The sequence below is a fragment of the Amblyomma americanum genome, chromosome 6 (genome assembly GCF_052857255.1).
Source record: "Amblyomma americanum isolate KBUSLIRL-KWMA chromosome 6, ASM5285725v1, whole genome shotgun sequence".
Taxonomy (NCBI): domain Eukaryota; kingdom Metazoa; phylum Arthropoda; class Arachnida; order Ixodida; family Ixodidae; genus Amblyomma; species Amblyomma americanum.
The window spans coordinates 107650264-107671252 of record NC_135502.1 but is presented as its reverse complement, the minus strand read 5'-3'; the positions used below and the strand labels follow the sequence as shown (position 1 = coordinate 107671252).

Below are 20989 nucleotides of genomic sequence, written 5' to 3'. Positions count from 1 at the left end.
AAGTTGAAAACTCCGGACCAGTGCTTCGGATATGTTAACCATTTCGCTGATGCATTAACTAACTGCAATTTTGTTTTAGCTGCAAGTCACGTTGTAGATGCGCTACATGCGTCGCACTTCCCTGAAATAATTGGAGACCAAAACGCTCAACTCATCGGCAGAGGTAAGTTAACATAAAAGTTTTGAAAATTGCATGCATTGTAGGTTATGCTGCTGGTAAAATGCCATTAATTTCGGGTACGTTGCATATTTCATTCACGTACGAATTTGCAGGAGCTGCGCCCAAACACGAGTCTTCGTTGAATCTGCTGGCATCCCATTACCAACACCGGCCAGGGTTGTCGACGCGCGTCTCAGACGGCGTTACCCTCATTGTTGCCAGCGGTGGTGATGGCGAGGCGACTACGCACCTGTTTCCACACCAGCCCACGCCGTACACTCTACAGCCGACCCTGCTGCTGGACGCAGTCTTGATGAAGGAGCACTTTGATGGACAAAACGTGACGCCGCAGCCGTACTCCGTGTCCTACAGCACGAAAACCTTGTTCACAACGTACACGTACTTCACAACGTTCTTTACGGATGACTCTTCTTCAATCGCAAGCTCGGAGCAAGTTATTTCGAACACTGTTACGATTCCCGTGACGCAGAACTTGTACCCGACCATAACGCCGTACCTCCCTGAGCCTAGAGAGCCAAGCACTATTCTGGAGACTAGCGAACGTGTTGTGACCAGTACTTCCTACAACACGTTCACATTCTACGCCACTCTGTTCAACGGGTCAAGCTCCGTGGTCACACCCTTTGAGGAAGTTCAGTCGCAGGTGTTCGTCATCACAGAGTCGTTCACAATTACGAGAACATTGCAACCGACGTTGTCAGTGCAGCCGCACTCCACACCTGTCTTCTCACGCCCAGAACTACAGCAGAGTTACCACTATCCGGATCACGATCAGTACTTGTCGCATCATTACGAAAGTCAGCAGCCGCAGCTGTACGGTGTCTCTGACATCTTGAAATCCCAGCAGCTGAAGCCGACTACTGTTTTGAGCACGTTGTATTCCACGCAGACAAACTTTATCACGTTCTTCCAGGGTACAAGTACAATTGTGACTTCCATAGAGGAGGTTCTGTCAGATGTAGTTACTATCACTATTCCTCAAGGTCTGGCTACTCCTGTCCTGTCGTCTCCCCAGTTGCCTTCTCCGACAACAACATCTGTTCCAGAATTCAGCACCAGGACTTACCTCACCACTCAGACTCAGTACGTGACATTCTTCAGAGGAACGGAAACGATACTCTCTTCGATCGAAGAAATTGGCACGACAGTTGTAACAGAGAGGGTTGGTTCCCGACCATCGGTATACTCCAGACCAGTGTCGACGCCTGCGCTGTCTTCTCTTGTGCCGTACAAGTCCAGCACGCCAACCTTCGTGCTGCCATCTCACACAGGAGCTCCAGCAGACTTGGTGCCTTCGGTTAGGACCTATTACACGACGTATACGTATTTCACAACGTTCTACACCGACTCTAGCTCGATTATTGCGAGCAGAGAAAACGTTGTTACGTCGCAAGTCACCTTGTTTGTGCCTCGGGCGTCTCTGACGTCATCCGTGAGAACAACTGGGCCTACAAGAATACCGACGCTGTCTACGTCCACAACGGCCCCCACTTCAACTTCCTCGTCGAGGCCCACAACGACGTCCACATCTCGGTACACGAGGCCAACATCGACCACGCCTCCGTACGACACTAAGTTATACACGACTGGAACAACGTATACTACTTACACCTTCTACACGACTCTGTTTGGCGGGCAAGACAAGATAGTTATTTCCAGCGAACAAGTTGTGCCTCAGATTGTGACCACAAGAATAGGCTCCAAGCCATCCACTACATCTTCACGCCTGAGACCTACACCCACTGTGCTGACGCACATGACCACGTACACTTACTTTACTACTCTTGTCAGCGACTCGGACACGATTGTGTCGTCGTCGGAAGAAGTCATAACGCAGTTGGTATCGACGACCATATCACCTTCTTCATCAACCAGCTTCGTACCGGAAGTGAATATCATTACCTCCTCGCTATATAAGCCGGTAAAAGAAGGCGCAGTCGTGGAGGTGACCAGAAAAACGGCAACAACGGAGGCCAAGAAACCAACTTTCGGCAGCAGCTACAAACGCCCGTCAACTGGCACATACCTAAAATCTTCTGTCACCTTGTTTGCCTCTTCAAGCTTCATTCCAACCTCTTCTCCTAGAATAACAACAGTGACACCTAGCTTCACCATCTTGGAGTCCCCATCTGTTGAAGAAGAAAGCACTAGGCCATCGATGGGAGTCTCTACAACCGTTATTGATGGCTCTACCGTGATCTTCTTTACGGACATTGCTGCCAGCCAAGAAGAAGAAGCAGAAGCCGTCAGTTCCGAGTCACTGGCGTCGTTCTTCACATCTTCAATGCTTTCTCCAGTATTTGTGCCCTCGGCCTCACCGTCCCCAGAAATCCTTGAAAGCTCCTTCTTTACTTCGCCGTCACCTTCTTCAGCCGTGACGTCTACCACCGTTCTGGAAAGCAGCACGAAGTATGTTGGTGCCGACAATGAAACAACTACATTGTCTCCTAGCGTTACGCTATTCATGGTAACTGGCACCGATGGTTCTTTGACAAGACTGACAGAGGCAACATTCACGTCTAGAACACAAGAAGTTGCTCCGAGCAAAGCCGAAGCCCCTGCTATTGCTGACATAATTTCCACGGAGATACCGTACTTACAGGCTCCATCACCATCTTCTTCTGAGTCTAGCGCTGCTGGCAGCGCTGCCGGAACAAGCTCACCATCGAAACCAATAAAACCAGGCTCGATAATAGACCTCGCGGACGTTCTTGGAGGCAACGCGAATATTGGAGGAAACATTGGGGAAGCCATCAAGGGTATTGTCCATTTGTTGTCTAACGGCAAGAAGAATGGAACGGAAGGCGCAGGTGATCTTCAGCCCAGCCAAGTGAAGGAAGACGTGCCGCTTCCACCAAGTGACGGGGTGACTGTGAGCAACATCGAAGAGCCCGTCTACATTCCAGTCGGTGCTATCGCGTCCGATATGTCCGCAGCCGAAAGAAGTCAGGCAACTGATTCGATGTCATTCGACAAGGACGGCATACTGCTCACTTCTATCTCGCACGGAAGGCCGTCGATCATGGCCGAAGGCGTTCATACAGATGTGCTTACCGGAGCAGAAACGGTGTTCATTCTTCCTACGGACGCCCACTACGACGATGACACAGGTGAAGGAGAGGGTGTTCCAGAACGCGTTGATAAGGATACATCCGTGCATTTGGTCGGAAGTGTACAAAAAGCACCGCTGCCTTCCACAGACGCTACTCCAGCATTGGATGCCAGCACAGGCGTAATTACCGGAGACAAGACAATTTTCTTCGATGATTTTGACAAACTGGCCGAGCTCACGCAGAGGGCCGAGGATAACAAGGGCGGCGTCACAATATCGGACCCTAAGGAGATTTCAAAAATTGTCGGCGTCCAGACCATCTTCTTCCCGGACACAAACGTGCTCCAATCTTCTCTCGTAAGCGAAGTTCAGATCACAGGAGCAACTACCATCTTTGGAGAAGGCTTCACACCCATCCTCCCAGGCACGCAGGATTCCTCGGAAACACTCGCCTCGTCCGTTCAACCCACTGTCGTTGGCGGTGCGAAATCAGTCAGTGGCGCTACTACCATCTTCTTCCAGCTCGACGGCGACACGGCTCCGATCCTTCCATCCGTATCCACGAGCGTCTCCACTGTGACGCAGTACGTCACAAGCGTGGAATCCGTCACTCGAACGCTGACCCTCACGACAACGAAGGTGTACTACACGAGGGACAGCCCGCTGACGATAACATCCGTCTTTACAACGACTATCGCTCCCAGGACTTTTGTGTCGACCATCATCGGAAGCCGCACTATACTGGGCACCTTGTCCGAACCGTCTGCTTCCGTAGACGCCCAACTGACGACGCCTCTTCCGAGCGAAGCCACCACGACGGTTACCACCACGACCCTCATCTTCAACTCCATCACAACCACCGTGGTTCGGACGTTGGTGCTTCCAACGGAAAGACCGGAACCGACTCGTTCGTCCTCGTTCGGCAGCCTTCCGACGACGTCCATTCAAGTCACGCCCGAAGTCCGGGGAAGAACGCCCGAGTCTGCCGACAGCAAGTCTCCTCCAACGCTGCGGCCCCCTCCGCGACGCATCACGACTCCTCGACCGACCACCGCGGTGCACGGCAAGAGACCGGTGATTCCATTCAGGGCTCCTTCGAGGACGCCGGACACGGCGAGCACCAAGCCGATGCCGACGGGGCCGAAGTTCAAGATCCCGTTCCCGAAACCGCCGACCACGACGACGACCACGCCCAGGCCAACCAAGCCGCCCAGGACGAAGCCTGGCAAAGCGACGCCAGTCGACGGCTATCCGCCAGTGTGCCTGCCCGGCTGCAGTATTGCCAACTACGAGGTCTGCCGCGAGGCGCTGGACGGTACGTGGCAGTGCATGTGCAAGCCTGGCTACGGAAGACAGGACGGCAACAAGACGTGCACAGGCAAGTTGCTGGCGGCCTCTCTCCTCTGCGATATTGGTGCGATGCATGAGAATTTTGTGACAGCGTCTTTCGCTTTCATAAAGGACAGGAATGCTTCGAGGCGCAGCTTCGCACAAAAGGATGTCTGCCTTTAATCGTTCTTGTTCCGAATTTGCGGTGCGAATCATTCATCAACCGCAACACCTCGCGATCCGGTATCTTATGCACTCTTAGGTTTCTTCCAAACCACCAGGAATCGGGGAATAGTTTGAAATCTCTCTCGTAAAAGTCTTCAATAACGTAAACAAAACAGCAGGTAGCTAAATTTATTCTAAAGCGTTAACTGAGACGCGTTAAACGCGTGTTAAAAATACCGAAATTGCACCAGTTCTCAAAGCAGCCAGACCTATGGGACAAAGGTGCTTAGCAAAGAACAGCGACTAAGTTTAGAAAGCGAGTTTCAGCTTTACTTGCAGCGTGACGAATTTTTTGTGCGTTCAACACGTCCTATTGCAAACATAAAATTAAAAATATATTTTGCTCTTACAGAGGTCGAGACATATGTGGTCATCCTGCGAGTGGTGAAGATGGGAGAATCGGCCGTGTCGTATCGTACAGAGCTCTCCAACAGCCTCTCCACAGAATTCCAGCAAATCGCCGACACAGCTAAAAAAGCGGTACGTTTGTTGTATAAAAATTCGTCATCTTGTTATTTCCGCGGCCTTAAAAAAATCTGGGACCAATATGTGTTCACGGAGTCACGGCACGACATTATAAACGAAGCTTATCTATATGCGCCAAAAACACTGCTAAAGAGCCAATTCACACGTCTGCATTTAAATGGGTAAGCGGTGCATTTAATCTGGCATCGCAAAAAAAAAAAGAACGTGTAAAACGCTTGCCGCGTATGATAAATGCGAGGCGAGTGGTAGACCTGGGTAATACTACGAATCTATCCACGGTTAATTGAATCAAACTGGGAAGCGTCTGCCTGTAATATTTTCCTCATTCAGCTGCGATACTTACAAACCTGTGCGGCGGGCATGATTCCAGTTGTTACGCAAAGAACTGCCCATTCTGAGATTAAGTTATGATTCCCTGTAGCAGCGACTTTGCGGGTTTGTTCGCGAAACTCCCGATCGCTCCACTTTCGTAAGGACCAAGTCGTCGTCGCTCTTCGTAGATAGTGGTTTGGATATCTGAGAGTCGTTATCAGAGGACCCGCTGCAAAGCCAGAAATTGTCAACTGTTAGAAGCGCACCAAAGCTGTCCCAGAAACGCAGCGACAGCAGTTGTTTCAGGCTACGATAAACACACCAGGAGGGGCCTCAGGCGCAGATCTTACGAGTAGCGAGACAGAGCACCAGCACGTCTCGCTCCACTGGCATGGCCACTCTCGCGAGAAGTACTAAAAAAAGCAAAAAAAAAGAAACCCCGCGAATCTCCGCGTTATCTGCAGATGGGCGACGCATACAAGAAGACGGACGTGGAAGGCCAGTTTGTGTCATCGAGCCTGAACAGCATCTCGGAGGCCGACGATTTGGACACAGCCGACAGCGCGCCTCCTGGCATCCTGCTCAACTTCACCGTGGCCATGGCCAAGTCGGAGGCCATCACCTCCGAGGTGATACGCGATCAGTTGAGCCGGTCGCTGCGCCAGTCAAACTACAGCATCGGACGGAGCCCGCTCTTCGTCAGCCCCAACGTCCACGCCGTCGCCGCTGTTCAAGGTAGGTGGTCGCCACGCTCGGCCTCGGTTAAAAATGCGCAGCTCGTCATGTTCGTTTCCCGGAATTAGGTGCTGTGCGACTCGTTTTGCATCGCCACTGTTGCAAATTTCTTGATGCAAAGGTAAACCCTCATCCTCACCGTTACTAAACCTAGGGCTTCTGGCAGGGCTAGACTTAGCCCCGCCACACGGCTTTGTAGCGAAGCCGTTGGGCTATACTCTCTTGACAAATGCTGTACGCAAAATTGGCAAAACCGGATTAACGCCAGCGATAACGTGGTACTTGTAGTTTATAAACGATATGGCACGACAGCGGGAGCGGCTGTTACAGATGCAGTGATGATACAAAGCTCGGAATAATTCAAAGAAATGTTGAAATATTCTGACATTGCACTGTAAACTTATACAACAGACGGTTTCAGAAATAACATTGATACATAAATAAATAAAGTACGAGCACCCTAATGAAACCACAGCCGGTATGTGGCGCTAACGTTCCTGACATAATTTGCGCCAGCCGTCCCACTTGTCAAGCAAATAGAATCCACTACGTCATTAAGCGTCCAACCATACACTCCATGTAGGAGACTATATGAGTAAAAAGGGAGAATGGTCTCCTCTAGCGCATTCTCTTTTAGGGCCAGAACGTGCTTTCCAAGCTCTGGGCAGATTTACATGAATAAAACTATGGGATACTTACGGATGTCAACGGAAACAAATTCCCTCTTCAAAACAAGCGACGTTAGAGCAGTTACGAACATTTTAGCCCAGTTCTCAACTCCTTCTATCTGCTAACCTCAGGGCCTCCGGTGCCGCGTTTAGAAGCGTCCTCTCGTTGCTAAGTGCATCATGTTACTATGCTTTGCAGCGGGAATATGCCTCATTTGGCAAGGGTAAGCATTTCGCATATTTTGTGATCAAAATGTACTCCGGAACTTGGGCAGCATTCCCTGCCCCTAAAAGGGAATGCACTAGAGGGCAGGCTACTCCCTTTTTACGAGGCCTGAAGTAAGAAACCCACCCATAAGCTCGAGCAACTCCTTTTTGCTTAATAAAGTTTGTCCTCCTCTTCCCACGTAGTCTTATTCCTGTTTGGAATATAAGAGTCAAACGCTGCCATGATGCTCCCAAGAGGAATCGTTTGGTTTGGTTTGGTTTATGGGGGTTTAACGCAACAAAGCGACTCAGGTTATGAGAGACGCCGTAGTGAAGAGCTCCGGGAATTTCGACCACCTGGGGTTCTTTAACGTGCACCGACATCGAACAGTACACAGGCCTCTAGAATATCGTCATCATCGAAATTCGACCGCCGCGGCCCAAGAGGAATGGGGACAATGAAGTAACATTAAAAGCAACCCAAAGCTAACGATGTCTTGAGGCTTCGGAGCGCCTGTTCGCACTCTTCCAGAGAGTGGCATCTGGGTCTGGTTACATTGCTTTCTTGATTTTTATCTCCCGCTGCGCTTCTCGTTTCCGCCTTTCAGACTACGACGAGTGCGGTGACTTGGACGCCAACGACTGCGGCCGGTTCGCTGTCTGTGTCAACCTGCCCGGGACGTACACTTGTTACTGCAAGAGTGGTTTCGAAGACCTCGACCCGCTGCGACCGGGCCGTGTTTGCTCAGGTCAGTGTGTCTGCCACGCATCGTCACGCAGGACAAAAGAAAGAAAACATAAAAAAGAACGGACATGTAAAACTGAACGCGTTCTGTCGTCGGCTCAGACCTTGGGGAGCTGGAACCCTCTGGCCAAATACCGTTGATTTTGAAGTAGTTTTTTTTTGCGCGCAATGGGACCTTCAGCACACTCTTATAAAATAGGCTTCTCGACCTTTCTAGCATGGAAAATTTTTTGCGAAACAGGACAGCAGAAGAGGCGAAATACAAAGGACTAACGGGTTCGATGCGATTTAAATACGAATTAACCGATTCGGACAGGAATTGTGTTCTGCTATCGTGAGAAACAAGGAAATTTGGATGTGCATATCGAAACCTCTTATTTCTTCAAAAAAAAAAAATCCGGAATGCCTCAAACGTTTTAGGAATTAACGCACGCAGCCCACTTCCGCGATGCCGGATATTCAGGCCTACTAATTAAAAAAACACATTTATGCCGAATATTTATTTTCTTTGTCATCCGAAGGTATTTCTGCAACGAATATTCAACTGAAGTGTCCTATAATAAAATTTACCACAGCGTGAGAGCAGAAAAATATTACAGCGCCATATAGCAATACATAGCCGCACGGGATAACTTCGCGATGTCCACCTTTATTATTGTCTTCCAAAACCGATCATATTTTCTAGGTACGGAATGGCCCTACCATTCTGATTGTGGACGACATCACCTACTTCTGGAAAACACTTCTAGGTGCCTCGAAAAAAAACTTAAACAATAGCAAACGCCGTGCTGCAAAGAAGAATCCCTGGGGTCGAAATTAACCCGACGTCCTCCACTGTGGCGCCTACATTAGCCATCACGCAGCTTGGGGACATTTAACCTCATGTAGTTTATCGTTTATGTGGGTCTAGCGTCCCAAAGCGATTCAGGCTATGAGGGAGGCCGCAGTGAAGGACTCTGAAAACTTCGACCACATGGAGCTCTTTAACGTGCACTGGCATCGCACAGTACACGGCCCTCTGGAATATCGTCTCAATCGAAATCGACCGCCGCGGCCGGGATCAAACCCGCGTCTTTCAGGCCGGCAGCCGAGCGCCATAACCACTGAGCCACCGCGGCGGCTCTAGCCTCACACTTAGTATCACCGTGAGAGCACAGTAAGGCTTTATAGTAGAGGGCTTCTGCTTATTATCTGCTTATTCTGCTTATTATGTACAGTGTCGTGCACCGTTGCTTTCTCGACTAGTTGCGTGCCTGTTTATCTGGAGCTTCCTGTTCTTGTTACGTTCACCCAGGAGAAATAAGGAACTGTGACCACTGCAACAACCGTGGAACGTGCCTGGTCAATGACGAGGGCAAGAAGACCTGCCGGTGAGTGTGCGGTCCTATTTCATCGAAACAACCGCCAAATAGTCGGCTTCGCTTCCTTTGGCACTTCAGCATGTCGGGGATGCACGTACTCCTGGGTCTTAAAGACTCCTTCGTATTTTGACTTTCAAATCGGTATTTATTGCCTCAGGGCATTAACGGGTGTGTAGTTTACCTTTTGATGTTACAAGAAGCTTATAGCACGCGCAGTTTGTTCGTTCGTAGACATCAGTGAAGTCAACGCGTTTGGTATAGAGTATTAGAATTTGCACTGATGCTTGCGCTCTGCCACAATGTTTCGCCCTTTCTGTAATGTGCTGGAATGTTTTTTTTTTTATCCGCAGCTGCAACCGCATGTTCTTGGGACGTCGCTGCGAGATCAACGGACTCGGTAAGACTCCAATGCTTGCGCAATGCAATGATTACTTTGCTCTCGAACGTCACCAATCATTCTGGAGGAAGGCGCCACTGTAGACTGAACTTTCGGTTCCAAATACGCAGTGGTTTCTATTGCATCATTTAAAGACCTTTTTTTGTTCTGCCATAGATTCATGTTTCCGTTAAAGATGATTAGCTTAACGGATAGAAACTGAGAGGTCTCATTTAGACAACGATTTCGCGCTACTTCACGAAACCTGTATGTTTCCAGCAACTCGTTAGCACCACGCAACGGTCGCTAGAGGTTTCACATGGGCTTCCGATTCGCGAACGCTAAAAAGCATTTGGGCCATGTAGAGAAGGGTTATGCTGAATGTGTTGCTATAGGCGCTTTCGTCGTCGACAATCCAGGAAATTGCTAAAAAAGTAGACGCCATACCTGGTACCCTGCTGCAACACTTTCGGAAACAAGCTTTCTTTAATCATGCAATGCAACGAAAAAAAAAGTGAAAAATGAAAAAAAGGGGGTTGGAGTTCCGTCCCGGAACTGCCTCTCATTCTGGCGCACTCACAACGGTGGTCCCTGATGTCGCCCTCAAGCGATGCCTTTGCTACCTTACGTTTGTTTTCACGGATCATATATCCAGGCAGCCAGAGTCGTTTACGCCTTCGCATAGAACTAGCAGATTTTCTGCGGCGAGCTTCGCTTATAACACAACTCTGTGAGAACTTTCGTGGTTAACCGAAGATTAATTTCCGGGGCCCGATTATCTGAGCGATACGGGGGAAATTAAAGTTGCGCCACGTCGTTCCGGAAGGCGGTGTTGTTGCTGTTGCTTCTCCAGGTATGAGGACTAAATTAAAATAGAGGTTGCACCGCTCAGGAGATTTCGCTTCAAGCGGGCTGCACTACACGTTGTATGCGCTAGTATGGCGGCCACACCGGTTGACGGTTTGTAATTAGGAACTGCACTGCTCTTATTATAAGCGATCTACACGGAATGCGGAGCGAGACTGAGTGTGTTTGCATTGCAAGATGAATTCAAGGCTTTCGAAATAGAGGGTACGTAAGAGATAGCGTCGCAACTGTCTTCATGAATGCTTCTTTAGCTATTTCTGATTTCTTATCGAAAATTTCCCCCAAGATTCGCATTGCTCAAGAGCTTTGGGAGAAGTTTTGCTTTTGAAGGTAAATTAAAATAATTCACGGCTTATTCAGACCAGGGCAACACAGTGGCAACAAAACAAGGACGCGGGCTTTCCGCTCGAAACTCATATAGGCTTACGAAGACGCTTGTGTCACGGTGGCTTTGCGTTCTGTTCTTCAAGCGACCACGACTCATAATCTATGCATGGCTGCGGCGCGCACGTACTCTGACGGGAAGCTTAAGCCACGCTTTTTTCTCTTTAAGGAAGTGATTAGGAAAAGAAAACGGCAGGGAACAACTCGGTCCCCGTGAGAGCGTCCACCGAGTGTCACGACAGAGGTCGCTCACTAGCGGCCCATGAAAAGTAAAGGTGGCAGTCCGCGACGAGCCGTCATTGTTCTCCCGAGCGGCTGATTACCGATGCTCGCTGTTCTATAAGCGGCACTTGCGCAAAGAGAGCGGCCTAAATAGGCTCCGCCGTCGTCCGCTCTTCACTTTAAACGGGGGCTGCGCCCTATATTTAGCCACACTTCACTGAGCGTCTCTTGCGGTGCGTTTAGGAGCGCATCCGTACGGGCCGCTAATGCAATGAACGGTTGACCCTCTAACAAACGGCCGCTCATGCAGCCCGCTTGCTTAATGACGGCCGGAAAGGGATGCTTGGCGCAGCTTAAGTCTTTCACGCGCTCTTTAAACTCTTGGGCAAGGCACCGGTGCGTGTAGGGTTTCCGTGAGGGACGAGAAGGCGTTATGTTACCAATTCCGCCTAATTATTCACAAATGACCCATTATATTAGGAGGGAGTCGACTTTTTCCGCCATTTTAGAGACGTCTTGACCAAAAACAGACGCAAAGGAAGCAGGGGAAAGCAGGATATTACCCGAAGCACTTTACCTCAGGTTTGTTTAAAACAAAAGAACGAGAAGAGATTTTGCTTTTCGTCAACGTATGTTAAGAGGGATCAGTCGTCAAATGGAAAGCGCTTATTTCGTAACTACATGCTGCCTACCATCGAGCCGACTTAACGCATGTAAGCGGAGAGGCTATTCTTCTCCTATAATGGGTCGTTGATCTGCAAGGATGTCTTTGTAGCTTAGCGGGCTTACGCGTGATTTAAACATTGTGCAGCGCGAATTGAGGACTAAATGTCGCTCTTGCAACACACTGTGCGACGGGCTTTCGCGAAACGGATGAGTGTTTCTCTTTTGAAAGCTGAGAACTGAAGTGTACGTGTTTGGTGAGTGCGTTCCTGAGTATAGGCAGCAGTGTCGGGGAGAAAAAATCGTGTGAACGGCGCTTTTGCGACTTCAGAATAAAAACCATTCGTTTTTCTAAAAATAATAACAATGCGTTTTATTAGACAACATTAAATAAAATTTCTTCAATTTATTTTTTGAGGGGATGCGCAAATGGTTTATTTTGGAAACGACTGAATATCGTGTCCACAGCTTTCGCATAACCAAACGTGCACTCAGGCATCAGGAGCCGTAAAATCGATGGTGATTTTTCAGAGTTGTAAACATACATTGCGGCGGATGCATTCAAGTGTGCATGCTCGGGTGAACGCCTTAAAGTTCCTGAACTCTCTGAAGAAAACAACATCACTAAAAAAAATGGTTCCAGCCCGGACCAGGGTGTAGGTGCATGCAATATTTCATTCTGGACAAGTCACAGACGAGAGGAATTATCATACTGTTCACAGAATCGCGGCACTGGAATTTCTCCTATCCATAGTGTCAGCGATTATTAGTTGTTCTTCTAATATTTAATTCGTCCCTGTTGACATCTGACACTGGGACGTCCTGTCATAAATTTGAGCCCGGGTTGAGTGTCTACTTTTATTACTTTTTATTACTTTTATTAACATTCACTTGCTTAATCGATTTTAAACTTGTTCCTCGGCACCAATGATTCTTAAAAAGCTGCAGTTAATTGCCTGCCATAGCCTGTTACATGATGATGACAGGAACAACAAATTGTGATCCTTAGAGGCAGCTCATTTCCAGGACAGCTAGCAGCAGCCGGAGCCACAAATTCTGTTATCTCCGGCTATAAAACTACGTATTTAGCATCACTTTGTAGGTTGTGTAAAGTAGTTTGTCAGTACATGGGGCCAACTCCGTAATCCCCTGCCCCACGCGCGTCATGCAGTGCTGGCGATCGCGCTGCCGATCGCGCTGGCGCTGCTGGTGATGATGCTGTGCTGCCTGGTGTGCCTGTGTCGCCGCTGGAAGCGCCGGGCGCAGAGGGCCAAGGGCCCCTTCCGGCTCGGGGCCGTAAGCCCGCTCGGCGGCACACTCGACAAGAAGGCCATGATCACCGACACCTCGAGCGAGAGCAGCGGAGAGCACGCGCTCAAGCACTCCTACGCCTTTGACGGATTCATGGTCGGACCCGGACCCGTACGTTGACGTCGCCTCCCTCTGACTGTTTTGTCACCATCGCGTTCTTTTTTTTCCCGAGCTAATTTCCTTCATGGATTTGTTTCTGGTTTTTTCAGTCAGTTGTTTAGTCTCCTGTAAGCACAAAACACTGGTCTGCTTTTTTTTTTTTCACAGTTGCGCGCTTAGAAACGGAGAAAAGGATAACCTCGCTTTAGACGCCTTAATACCTCTATATTTTTTGTCGCGGTTATTAGGCAGCTTTTAACACCTCACTACTATCAGAGCGCCTTAGTTAGGAGTGCATGACAAGCTGAAGTGCAGTGGATTTCAAATGGACGTAGGACACTTCTTGTAGAACGGTTGTACTTAACTAGCCGCATGGTAGATCTTTGTTTCGCACTTCTAAAGCCCGCGACTTCACACTTCATGGTGGTGTGTACAGTCATGGAGGAAAGTTTGCGGGAAAAAAATGCATTAGCTGGGAAGGTTGCATTCTTACAGAGGATGGAGTACGCACGTCTACTCATGTTTCTATGGGTTTCAATGGTGTGCTGGTCCTACCGTACCGCAGTAAAATATTTTCCGCCAATGCGCATCCCGCAAACTTTTATGCGTGACTGTACTCTTCTTCATTTTGCTTGAATCGACTGAAGCGTTAGGAGCCGTACAAGCGCTTCATAGCTTGTTCTGGCCGCACTAGAAGCGGACCGGAGTACTCCAGAGAGAACTTTGCTGTCGCAGTATGTTTTAGCACCGCAAGAAAGGCGTGGCAAAAAAATCTGAACCGAAGAGCGAAAAAGCACGCAGCTAGCGCACGTATGATGCTACTATAAAGTGGAGGCTGCACTTATTTCCAGACATACTACTGAGCTCTCCGATGTCAGCTCGCGCCTACTGTTAAAACAAAATTTCACGCAGTTTATGTGCTTTAAAAACTTCTTTCACGTTTTTTGGGAGGGCATTTGAACCCAAAGCCTCCTTCTATAGATGGTGCATTGGCTACTTAAACTCATTTGCTATACCAGCCTTGTAAAACTGGCCTACTCCAAACTATTGCTTTGCGTCTGACAATTTATTTGCCTCAAACAAGGATAACTGTGCATTACCAAGTTACTCTGCCAGAACTAAGAGGTCCAGTACTCGGTTGGCAGTTAGCCGTTCGTGATGGCAAGCTTAGCAAGGGCAGATGAGGTGGAATGAGTGGAGATCAGCAGTTAATTCCCGACTCGGTGTACTTCGAAGAAGGAGGAGTTCATTAATGAAACGACCTCCGTAGTTCCCTAACATATTTAGGCTGCCTCGTTGGCAACGACCGCCTCGTGCCCGTGTCCTGCTTGCCGTGCCATCGTGAACGTGCAAGCATTGCCAGCCCTGTGACCTTGCTTGCCTGCTTATTCATGACTGCAGCGTAACAGTGCTCACCGCCTCGCCCTAACTGTTTTGCCTTTGCCACTTTTTTTTCTTGCCCCCTAAACCGCGTAGGACCACACCATGCAATCAAAGAAGTCCAGCCGAAAGAGCGACATGAGCCTTAACCGCAGCCTCTCGACGGGATTCAGCGTGCCGCACGTCGTCATTCCGCGAGCTAGACATAGTCCTCCGAAACAGGTAAACCACAACTCGCCCAAAGGTCCCATGGTCATGTGGTGACGAGCGTCCTAACAGCGCAATCTCAACCTAACCTTATTCAAGCCTAGACTAAACCCAAAACAACGCCGGTCGGAACTTGTACAGCCGCCCCTTTCCTCCTCCTCCTCCTACACACGCTGTGCGCGAAATGCCACGTGACCTCCCCTCGCCCGACCCGAAACGGCTGTGTGCAAAGCGAGGACGTTGCGCTGCGCTCTGCTCCTTGTCCCAGAGGACTCTTCCCAATGCTCAGGCTGTGCGCGGCGGTACAGGTTTGACCAGTCCTCTGCAGGCTGGGACGATTTCAGGTAAATGAAATCAGGATGGCGCGAAGTGTCCCTCCCTCCCTTCCGGCACGCCCTTGCCCGCCCTGGACCCAACTGACTTCGTTCTGCGTGACATCGCCCCGGTGTTGACGCGTAAGATCGAGATGGAGACACTGCGTCGCTCCGAAATGCACGTGTGCTGTGTGTCTCGCTGTGCGTCTGTCGCGATACTGGACACTTCTTGTGCGACAAAAAAATATATAGAAACAGACTTACCAAGTGCGATGATCCCGACAGACGGCGGCCTGTTACCTGCAGCAAGGCACGAATCAGCGGACGACGGCGGGATTGTTTGTTGTTGAGAAATCATCACTGCAGGCTACGTCTTGTTTGTTTGTGCTTCTTTTAATGCTGCTCTCGGCGAGTACCGCTTGTACTGGGTCTGTCTCACCTGCCAAGGGCACAGGGCCTACCTCTGCCGGGCCTGTTTAAATGGCGCAGCAGAGGGCAGTAAGAACTCGAAGGCTTTTAGAAAGATATCGTGCGCTTTGTCTCCATCTATGGCGCACCTCATCAGGGAAAACTCGGAGGCCTTCTTTTAAGCACCTGTGTTCGAGACGGGTGTGACTTAGCCTGTATGCTCTATTTTTTTTTTCGGAATGATTGAAAACAACGATTGATGTTACGTGCCATTGTACCTCAAAGTTTTCTGTCTCCGTTCTCATCTCTTTTAGTTTCTCGCTCTCTCCACTTTGCCACTCTTGTCTGGTTTATTTCCCGACTGCCAAAAAGGAAACAAGACAATCGCCATCTTGTTGATTGCGGAATAAACGACGCGGCGCTACATTTGCAGCGAACACGCGATTAAACGTAACTTTCCTTTTTCCACAACAAACACGCTTTTTTGTCCGTATGACGTCGAGGTGGTCAAACATCATCGCTGGATACGAGCTATGCCTTCAGTCTCCGCTGCTTGATTCACCGCGGACAGCGCTTACGATGGGACAGATCAGACATAGTGATACTAAATATACGATGATGGCAAGTTATGAAGAGTGACTTGATATGCTTGTATAGATGTCTATTAACAGTTTGTGTTTGTTTTCTGCAATGTTTATATTATTGTTGTGAAAATAAAAGGAGACAATGCCTAATCCTTCCCTTCTGGTGTCAGTGGTGGCCAGTGCTTCATTTTGCATGTGGGGTTGCAAGCGTTGGGTTAACTTTTGGTTTTTGGACTAATTAAGTTGTAAGGGCAGAAGATTGATTACAGGAGTTTTTATCCTTTTATAACTGGCGGCATTGCATGTGATTTCTAAATATCATGCTTAAAAGAAAAGCATGTAACCCTAAAATTCCGACTGGGAGTGCTTTTGGGGTAAGCGGCGTTAGTTTAGGCAATCCGAATATTTATATTAATGCAGAAAACGTATATGCAACCTTGCCGCCTAGAATTTGGGATGAAAACGCCTTATTCATTTTTCTGCTGGAATGTTCTCCTGTTGGGTCATTTGGGTTGTGACAAGGGCTGCTTTTCGTCTTTATCACTACATTGTGGTCGATCAGTACCAAGAAGCGTTGGTCCGTTTGTTGGTACAGGAAGGAAACCTCACCTAAATTTAGGATGTGTGACATTGGTCAGACGAAACGCAAGTGCTGAATGTTGTTTTCTTTTTACCCTCTTCACAAGGAATGACATCGATTTTGTAAGTTTTGCCTGCTCACTCTGCACTCGTGATTTAATCAATGAAAATTAGATCAAAGGCAAAATTTAAACTCATTCCACAATACAACTTCACTGATTAGAAAACTCAGCGCTTGGTAAATGTGCCTCTGCTCTGAGTAGACACGGCTTTATTTCGTTCCAATGTTCCTGCCATTCTGAATGAACCTGCAGTCGTGCTAATTGCAAAACGCTGTTGCATATTTTTAAAGAGTTTTGAAGAGTGTCGTTAGGTGCGAAGGCTAAATACTATGCTAGGAGAACTCTCAATAGCATGCGTCGTGAAACTCGGCACTTGCGTTTCCTTTGGATCATGCTTGCGCGATGCCAGCGTGTGACGTCATTAAGTGACCAGAGCACCATGAACCCCAATCTTTGGCTGGTGTGCGGCTCCTAACCCCCTACGTGGACCCGGTATCCGGACCCTCTTCTTCCAACCAACTCTCACAAAAACATGCAAGCTGGTGAACTGTGAGTTAACCCTTTCCTTCCCGTTTACATGGTTACATAACTTAATAATTGTGCACCTTTCTGAATAACAGGACATTTTATTCTTATTGTTTTTCTTACCCCAGATAACATGTGTTCGCAACTTATAAATTGACTTGCAACTAAAAATTGACTGGCAATGTAAAAGAAATTAACAGCTCTTGTTTGAGTGCCTCATATTAGCTGCATAATGCATACATTCTACTAAAACTTAATCAGTGTTTACAGTGACAACCCTGCGTTTATAGTTCACGAAGCACATCGAAGCTTTCTTTTTGTTGCTATCATTGGCAATCAGCCTTCATTATATAAGCATTGATTACTGGAAACTAGGACACAGAGTTCTACGATGCTGGCATGGTGAGCTGCTGGCAAAGCAGTAGGTGCATTCTATAGCTAAAGGCAAAAGAAAAAGCTCTAACGTGGGTTCTTGCGGAATAAAACTTCGTTATGCATAGCGGTATGTTTGTTATAACCGCTCTTTTCTATATTTTATCAATTGATATGCACAGGAAATCTGAGTTACATCCAATGCGGCATATTGTGCTCACGCCACAGCGAGGCTTAACTGAATGTATTGTAATAGTCGTTAAGCTGGCGTGTCGTGTTAAGTGTTTATTTTCTAAAAAGATTCTCAATTCAATTTCTCTGCACTCAAAATGTCTTAAAGTGCGTCGGGGTACACGATCCTTAAGCTGTGTGTTTCATCGCAAAAACTTAAGATACGTACTGGACTCAAATCCCGCGTTGTAACTCTGCAAAATGCGAACTGCAGGCAAGGCCTCTGAGTTCCGGAGCCATCGACACTCTTGGCCGAGACCAGGTGGACATGAGCAACATGCAGAGCAAGCTGCTCTACGTCCTCGACGGCTCGACGGGCAACGTAAGAGGCAGACCCGTTTCATTTATCTGCCGCTAGCTTGGATTGCGAGCACAATCCGCGCTATTGTTCCGACGGGGGCAATGATCTACGATTGATGGGCGAAGGTAAACGCGGTAATACGGTCGCTGGGAAAGAGAGAAGAGAAAGAGAGAGCAAGAAAGAGTAAGGACTCCGCAAACACAGAGCGAGAATGTGAGGAAGGGTGAGAGGACCAGAAGGAGCGACCGGGAATGGTGACGTTATTGCGATCCAAGTGCTTGGCGTGCCTCGCTATTGGCTCCTTCTGGTTAGAACGTAGGGCACATTCGTTGCGAACGAGACATGGTGCAGCGGGACGTTTAATGAGAGCAATTTGTGTTTCTAGGAACGGTAAACCTTATCGCTCTCTCAGAGCCCGGGCTGCCCGGGCATGGCGGGCGCGCTAAGCAGGCAAGTAAGCTCATATGTGGGTGCTTCGTGCTACGGAACCAACGCTTAACTCTCGACAAAGCACTTACCCTTTACGACAACACGTAAGCAGTTCTTAATTTTTTTTTGTTGTCAGATGAGGTCGGCTTTGTTTCCTGCCTTTTTGGCTGCACTAAGCGAGCCATTGAAACGCTGTACGGAAGTGTTGTTGTTTGGTGCATAACCACAGAAAAGCGAAAAACAGCACGCCACTAAGTGGGGCTACATGCAGTTCAAGGCATCTAGCGCGGCCGAATAAGTTTTAGTGCGACAGCATTAGGACGACCATGACGACGAAAACTGTCCGGCGTCGGTGTGGGCCTCGACGTTTTAGTGAAGCCTCCACCTGCCACGGTTGGCAGGTGGTGTTTAGGGAGAGTTCCCGCTCTCCACCTGTCAGCTGGTGTAGTACCGGATAGACTGAAACACCGGATATAATGAAACACCAGTGTTTGCAACTTGGTAAGGACACTGCAGTGATAGGTGACATTGATTGGGTTCTAGTGATGATAGCGGCTTAGTGTAGGTACAGGTAGCGGTAGCATTCTCGCGGTACAGTTCGTGCTTCAGGATGCTGAACGACAACACAAAGGAAGAGAAGGTAGAGTAGAATTATTCCGCATTTCTTCCACCCTTCAATTTTTTTCTACGACATGTATATTTTTTGGAACTTGTAATCTGCCGCTGCACTGGTATCCGTCAGATTTTATGATTCCACCATTGTTAAAGGAGTTTTTTATACATATAAATTATACTCACTATTTCTACCCATTAGCAAGCAAGCCGAGTAACTTGAGATGTCCAACGAATTACTTTGCTTTCGCCGTGCATTAAAGGGCTACGTGCAAGTGAAGTCTTTGGGATATATTAAAAAAAGGAGAGACCACTGAATCCAGCTGTCTTGCCTCGAATATTTTCATTAATGCATTGTTCCACCTGGCAATTTTCGACTATCCAAAGGAAAAATGTCCAGATTTTGAGGTAAGGCTTTCACTGAGGATGATAACGATTGTTGGGGTTGGTAACATCACAAGTAACCACTCATGCGATGCGGTAGAGAAAAAGCCGGCTTATGGTTTCTTGACACGCACACAAAAGTGAACAAGGGCGGGGAAGCCCTCATGGTGCTTGTCAACGTTTTGACATGGGGACTGGTCTTCCTCTGGGCAAAGCGTTCATCATTGGCGGGGTTTATATAGAGCCTTTCACTCCGAGGAGGAAGGCCCGGGAATATTCGACATGGCAGATGCCAAAAGACTCTCAGAGAATAAAGTTACAACCTTTCTCTCATCTCGAGAGCACGCTCTTCTTATAGGCATTACCAGACAAACAGCGAGCGACTGCGAAGTTGTTACGCATTTTGTTGAGCATTCCTGGAGAGGCATAGTGCCGCCGCTTTTGAGCCTATGTCGAATACTAAGCTGTCAAATATGCATATTTCCCGAAAGAAGGCATAGCATTCCTGCGGCGTTGAACATCAAAATCCCGTCCACTTTTTCACACACTTTTTGCAGCAGCGTATGATGGCAGCACTTTCGCCTGTGCACTGCGAGACTTTATCTAGGCAGAATTGAAGTCCGAAGCCCATTCAAAATCAGGGCCACGCCTGTCTTTAAACAAGTAATCAAAACACTGAATCGATGGCCGCGTGGCTAGCAGGATAGGCTAGCCATGTTTTCGTAGTGAAATTTTAAGCAGCTTAGAAGAACTTTTTGTGAGTGGAGTTTTTTTTTTTTGAGTTGGTGCATGGTAATTGTTAAGAACGAGTTGCACACACGAAGTGGAAGGTGAAGAAGTAGTTAACGAAGAACAAAATGGCGTACCTAGAACATACGGGCTTATATGCATTTCTACAGCTGTTGCATGGAGCACCTGGCGTGTTCCTCTTATATTTTTTTACATATTTTTATATATATTCTTGTGTACTCAAGTTTCCTCATTTTTCTTTTTCTTTCTTTCTCTGTTTCCTTTTTCCTTTCAACCTGTCTTCTCCTGTCAGGTGCGGCAGCCAGCGGACAACAAGTCGGATGAAGGACGCTTCGCTTCTCTGCCCGACACCAACACGTTCAACCGCTGGAAGGGCGGCCACGCCAAGGAGGAAGCCACAGGCGCGAGAAAGAAAGGCTCCAAGAAGTCTAGTCCTGCCTCTAGCGAGAAGAAGGTATTCTTCTACGCCCGCATTTTTATGTCCCATTATTGCACTGCTTGTAACAATACGTAAATGAATTTAACTTTTATCACGGGCAACCAGAAAATGGTGCTCGTAAAAACTACCTGTTTGACATGTCAGCCGACATTCCTGCTCTGCTTTTTTTTTTCTTCGAAGCGTGGTTAG

At 48.2% G+C, this 20989-nt stretch overlaps 1 protein-coding gene across 4 annotated transcripts in view; it reads left to right on the top strand.

Moving 5' to 3' along the window:
* The window catches only part of LOC144093952 (uncharacterized), an 80658-nt gene that overhangs the window by 45930 nt on the left and 13739 nt on the right, over positions 1-20989 (top strand). For 3 of the 4 annotated variants that reach the window (XM_077627723.1, XM_077627727.1, XM_077627724.1), the window contains 10 exons: positions 80-163; positions 274-4611; positions 5140-5267; positions 6050-6320; positions 7804-7944; positions 9235-9310; positions 9652-9698; positions 12985-13235; positions 18100-18207; positions 20654-20815. In XM_077627723.1, the coding sequence (XP_077483849.1) occupies positions 80-163; positions 274-4611; positions 5140-5267; positions 6050-6320; positions 7804-7944; positions 9235-9310; positions 9652-9698; positions 12985-13235; positions 18100-18207; positions 20654-20815 (5606 nt within the window). Of the gene's footprint in view, positions 1-79; positions 164-273; positions 4612-5139; positions 5268-6049; positions 6321-7803; positions 7945-9234; positions 9311-9651; positions 9699-12984; positions 13236-14699; positions 16286-18099; positions 18208-20653; positions 20816-20989 lie in introns of those variants that run through there. The other variant, XM_077627725.1, reaches the window with a different exon arrangement.